At 35.0% G+C, this 5,025-nt stretch overlaps 1 protein-coding gene across 1 annotated transcript; it reads left to right on the forward strand.

Moving 5' to 3' along the window:
* Positions 1-4,074: 4,074 nt before the first annotated feature.
* LOC308233664 (olfactory receptor 52A5-like) lies at positions 4,075-5,025 on the forward strand (the record flags this gene model as incomplete). The annotated part of the gene is made up of 1 exon (XM_080640639.1): positions 4,075-5,025. One exon carries the CDS (start codon positions 4,075-4,077, stop codon positions 5,023-5,025), a length of 951 nt encoding a protein of 316 aa, XP_080496765.1.

Below are 5,025 nucleotides of genomic sequence, written 5' to 3' on the forward strand. Positions count from 1 at the left end.
TGAAGAATTGAGCTTGTGAGTATATGTTTTTCTAGGCATTTCTGAGGTCTACACAGAGAAATGTTAGAAAGGATCTATGGGGACTGTGGGAAATTACACCCTATAATTATGCATGAGGGGTCACTCTTATGAAATGCTAAAAGGAGAATGATACTTAGGTTGTCAGAATTTCACCTAAGACATGAGAGGGTAAACAAGTAGTACTGAGTTCCTCTTGGTCTAGTGAGCACTTTCACCATTTGTTTTCCTTGTCATCGATGGTGAATCACTTTAGATCTTTAACTACAGCAAGAATATCTCCTGACTTAGGTGAGTATTTGAATATAGTACTAAAAGATAAACAGAGGAAGCTTATATGTTAAGATACTCAAATTCTTAACATTTATCTTTTTTTTATTAAGGCATTATATGTGTACATATCTTACCATTGCCCCCCCCCACTCCACTCCCATACATGCCCTCACCCCCCCAATGTTTTGCATCTGTTGGTTATCTTAGACTTATTCTTCACTTTTGCTAATCCCCACACTCCTCCATGCAGATATACACCTGAAAACAGGGCAAGTGAATTTGCATCTGCATTAAGTTTTATGAGTTTTTTATATTAAACAGTTATAGATAAAATAAAATATCAATTTCAAGTAGGTATATTTAATAGTCATATATTAAGGACAGAAAAAAAAATTTGTCTAGAATATTAGAAGATTCTTTATACAGAAGGTAATGTTTTTACTACTTGTCCCTGCTCCCAGAAGTAGAGACACTTCACCAAGATGGAACTGTTTAGAAGGCAGTTTAGTGTATGTGTGCTGTGTTCAGGTTAGATTTATGTAGAGGCAATATTTCTTTATTCTTAACCAGTGGTTAGTGACACTATGGACTGAGCAAGACTGCTGGGCAGGGGATATATAAAATGAGTGTAAAGAAAACCATTGAGAGGAACATAGTCCTCAATGGAATTCACAGCATCAGTGTAAAAGGGAGTCAGATAGAGTAACAAAGGGAGTTGTTTTGATATGGAAGAAAAACAGGATAGTGTGATTATAGATTCAAAACATGAATTTTATAAAGAAAATTATGTAGAGCTCCTCACTAATATCAACTTAGAAGAGACCTTTAAACAGTTCATTTTGTTGGGATAAATTTCATTTTGATTTTTTTTTCAGAATAATAAGTTTAAAAAGATGTGAATGCAAAGCTTATGGCAATGGATTGAAAAATCTCTTAAACTGATTAACAAAACACTGCAAATTATCACTCAGGATTATAGAGGCAATTAAAATGACATAGAGAATATCAGCAAGAGAAAATGACAACACCTGTTATAAGAAAACGTGTTTAAAACTGAAACATATTTTATCATAAAGGAAATAATTAGTAAATGAGTGCATGATGAAAATGCTGGTTTTTTTTTTTTGGGGGGGGGAGTAATACATTTCTAGAGTAGGAGTAGGAAATCATAAGTAGATATCAGAACTTAATTAAGGAAATTATCTGGAAGAGACTCTGTTCCTACTGGGGTATAGAATGATAGAGAGAGAAAAATGAGAGTTAATAAAATTATAACAAAAACCTTATAGCTGCTAGGGATAAATTATTATAGAGTGAAGAAGGAGAAATTTATGAATAGAAACAACTAGAAATCAGCCATGGAACTCAGAGCTGCATAATTTTTAGTGGCAACCTTTCCAGAATTGTGATATTTTTCTAATGATATTTAGTTTATTTGTTGAATAAAATAAATGTATAGATTTTAATGTGAGGTTTTCAGACACTTGGTGGTAGATAATTAAAGGAAAGGGATATTGTGTCAGGTGGTCAAGGAGTAGTTAATGTGTTATAATGAATAAAAGTTAGAAAAGAAAGTGAATCCGGAAAAATGTGAATCAGGCAGCAATGATAAACTAAGAGAATATGGGTCTCACATGAAGAACTTCTGTGAAGGTATGAGGAGCTGAAAATAATTAATAAGGGAGAGGTAAATGGCTAGAGAGCTTGATGTGTTCTTTCACTAGCGAAGATGAGTGGTGATTCAGAAAAACAAGCAAACAAACACATAACCTTTTGAATTTATAGCTTTATGAGGTTAAGGGAGCAATGGAGTAGACCACATTTTTGGCTCATTTACAATTGATGTCCATGATGCCTGAAAATAATTTAGCACAACCCTATTGAAGAAAGAGAGTCTGTGACCACCCAGCATAAGTAAAAAGTGAACACCAAACTGGGTGGAATTACAGAGTGCTGGGAGGAATTTGGAGGATAGTCATTTAATAGATCTCTCTAAACTATTTTATAAAAATAGAAACTGGCTCCTTAGATGTGTAGCTCTTGGTGGAATTGATTGCACACAAAGCCAAGTGGTCAAAAGTAAGTGTTCTTTAAAGAACAATATGAATTATAAGGCTTTTGAGCTTTTGCCAAGTATATGATTCTAGGATACTAGGTGATAATAAATCTTCATCAGAGTAGAAATCAGCTTTCTCTTTGGTATTAAGTCATCCTCAGAAGAAAGCTTCCTTCAGGTGGTGTTGACTCTTGTATAATGTGATCACAGACCAACTCTGGCTCTGTCACAGCTAATAGAGACTATCAAAGAAAGTGATCATCAAGTGTGAAAAATTCCAGATGGATAAGACCATTTATCTGGAAACTGAATTTTCTTTCTTTTCACTTTGGAGAGAAGCAAAAATCGGTACATGTTACTGAAAATTGAAATGAGCCTGACTGGACTAATTTTCTAAATACTGATGTGTGTGTGTGTGTTTGTAATGATATGGTAATTGAATAGTCAGGATTAGGAGGTAAGAGTTAGAGAGAGGAATGGCAAAGGTCACAGATAGAATAATTACATCAATCCAGAGAGTTAAGAAGTAGGCCTTGTCCATATAAATTCAGGGAATATATGAGAGCTAAACTGATGGGAAGACTACTAATTAGTGATTACATATTATCTGCATCCTGGATTACTCAGTAATCACTTAATTGCTTACAACAGTAGAGAAGTGAGATTTTCAATGTATTGATTCTTCAAAACTGAAAAAATCTTAAACCATCTAACGTTTGCATATATGTGCATTTAATGTCCTATTACAAAAATATACATTCAGACTTACTAATAGATTCATATTTTTGTTGAAATTGAAGAAACGAAGGGATAATTTTTGTTCATTTATATTCCTCTTGTCTTGGTGTAGCCTTTTTGAGTAGAGGCTCTTGGAGTAGAATTAAATTGATTTAGAAAAATGACCAAAAAAGTTATTGAAAATATAAATAAATCTTTTTTTATCACACAGCAAGATCATTATTAGCTTTGAAACATAGACTCAGGAAGCATGATATAGTGTAATCATAAGACCAAATATTCACGTGTAAAATTGAAGTACAAAATAGTCAGATGAGTTCAACCTCATTTTCTGATAAGTTCTGTAGCTTTACTCTTTGTTTATCCAGACCCTGCACAGAGCCCCATCTATAGAAGATACCTAATAAAAGGATATTGACCTCAATTTGTACTAATTGTGTGCCTAATTTCAATATGTGAGAGAAAAGTAAATGTCCAAGGAATTGTACTAATGTTTAAATATGAGAATTGCCAGCAAATACATATTTGGATAATAAACTACCACTTCCATAGCCGAATGAGGGCAATATACAGGCAACTTAGTTGTTTAATAGTATCCAAAGGTGCTTGTAAAAATATGTTAAACCTGTTATTTATTTTAATCAGAAATCATAAACTGAACAAATAATTACCTATTTAATATTGCAGAGTATAGTTGACATTCTATGTTTTTGCTTTTTATGTTTTCTTATTTATCAACTAAAATAATATTGAACAGTATCAGTTTTTATATACATATGAAAATAGAGATATTATTAATTGATTTAATTGTGATAATAGAAACACTTCCTAATAAACAATCATAACAAATTTTAATTTTTGGCTCTTATTCTAATAGGTAAAAATTTCAGATTTTGCAGAAATCTAGGTTGGAACAGAAAATAGAAGAGAGATACTCAACGCACACTGCCTTGAGTCAGAAGCTCTAAAGCAGGGAGTTCTAAGCTATCATGTTTGAGCTCAATGGCACAGTCTTCATGCCCTTGATGCTGACACTGGTGGGGATCCCTGGTCTGGAGGCTGTTCAGTCCTGGATTGGCATCCCTTTCTGTGCCATGTACATCATTGCTCTGTTTGGGAATTCTCTGATCCTGGTCATCATCAAATCTGAGCGCAGCCTCCATGAGCCCATGTATCTCCTCCTGGCAATGCTTGGAGCCACAGACATTACTCTCAGTACCTGCATCATGCCAAAAATGCTGGGAATATTCTGGTTTCATCTGCCAAAGATACACTTTGATGCCTGTCTCTTACAGATGTGGCTTATTCATACCTTCCAGTCCATTGAATCAGGTATTCTGCTGGCCATGGCCCTGGACCGCTATGTGGCAATCTGTGATCCTCTGAGACATGCAACGATTTTTACCCACCAACTTCTCACTCAGATTGGGGTTGGGATGACACTCAGAGGAGCCCTTCTTGTGGCTCCATGTCTCATCCTCATTAAATGCCGGTTGAAGTATTACTGGACCACTGTGGTCTCCCATTCTTACTGTGAGCACATGGCCATCGTGAAATTGGCAGCAGAAGATATTAGAATCAACAAGATCTATGGTCTGTTTGTGGCTTTCAGTATACTTGGCTTTGATATAATCTTCATCACACTATCCTACATTCAAATATTTATAACTGTCTTCAGTCTGCCTCAGAAGGAAGCCAGGCTCAAAGCCTTTAACACTTGCATTGCTCACATTTGTGTCTTTCTTGAGTTTTATCTCCTGGCTTTCTTCTCTTTCTTTACACACAGGTTTGGCTTCCACATTCCACCTTACATTCATATTCTTCTGTCCAATCTATACCTGCTTGTCCCACCATTGCTCAATCCTATTGTGTATGGTGTGAAGACCAAACAGATTCGAGACCGAGTTTCTATGATTTTCCATTCTAAGGATTCTCTTTGA

The sequence above is a fragment of the Plecotus auritus genome, assembly GCF_963455305.1.
Source record: "Plecotus auritus genome assembly, chromosome: 9".
Classification (NCBI taxonomy): Eukaryota; Metazoa; Chordata; class Mammalia; order Chiroptera; family Vespertilionidae; genus Plecotus; species Plecotus auritus.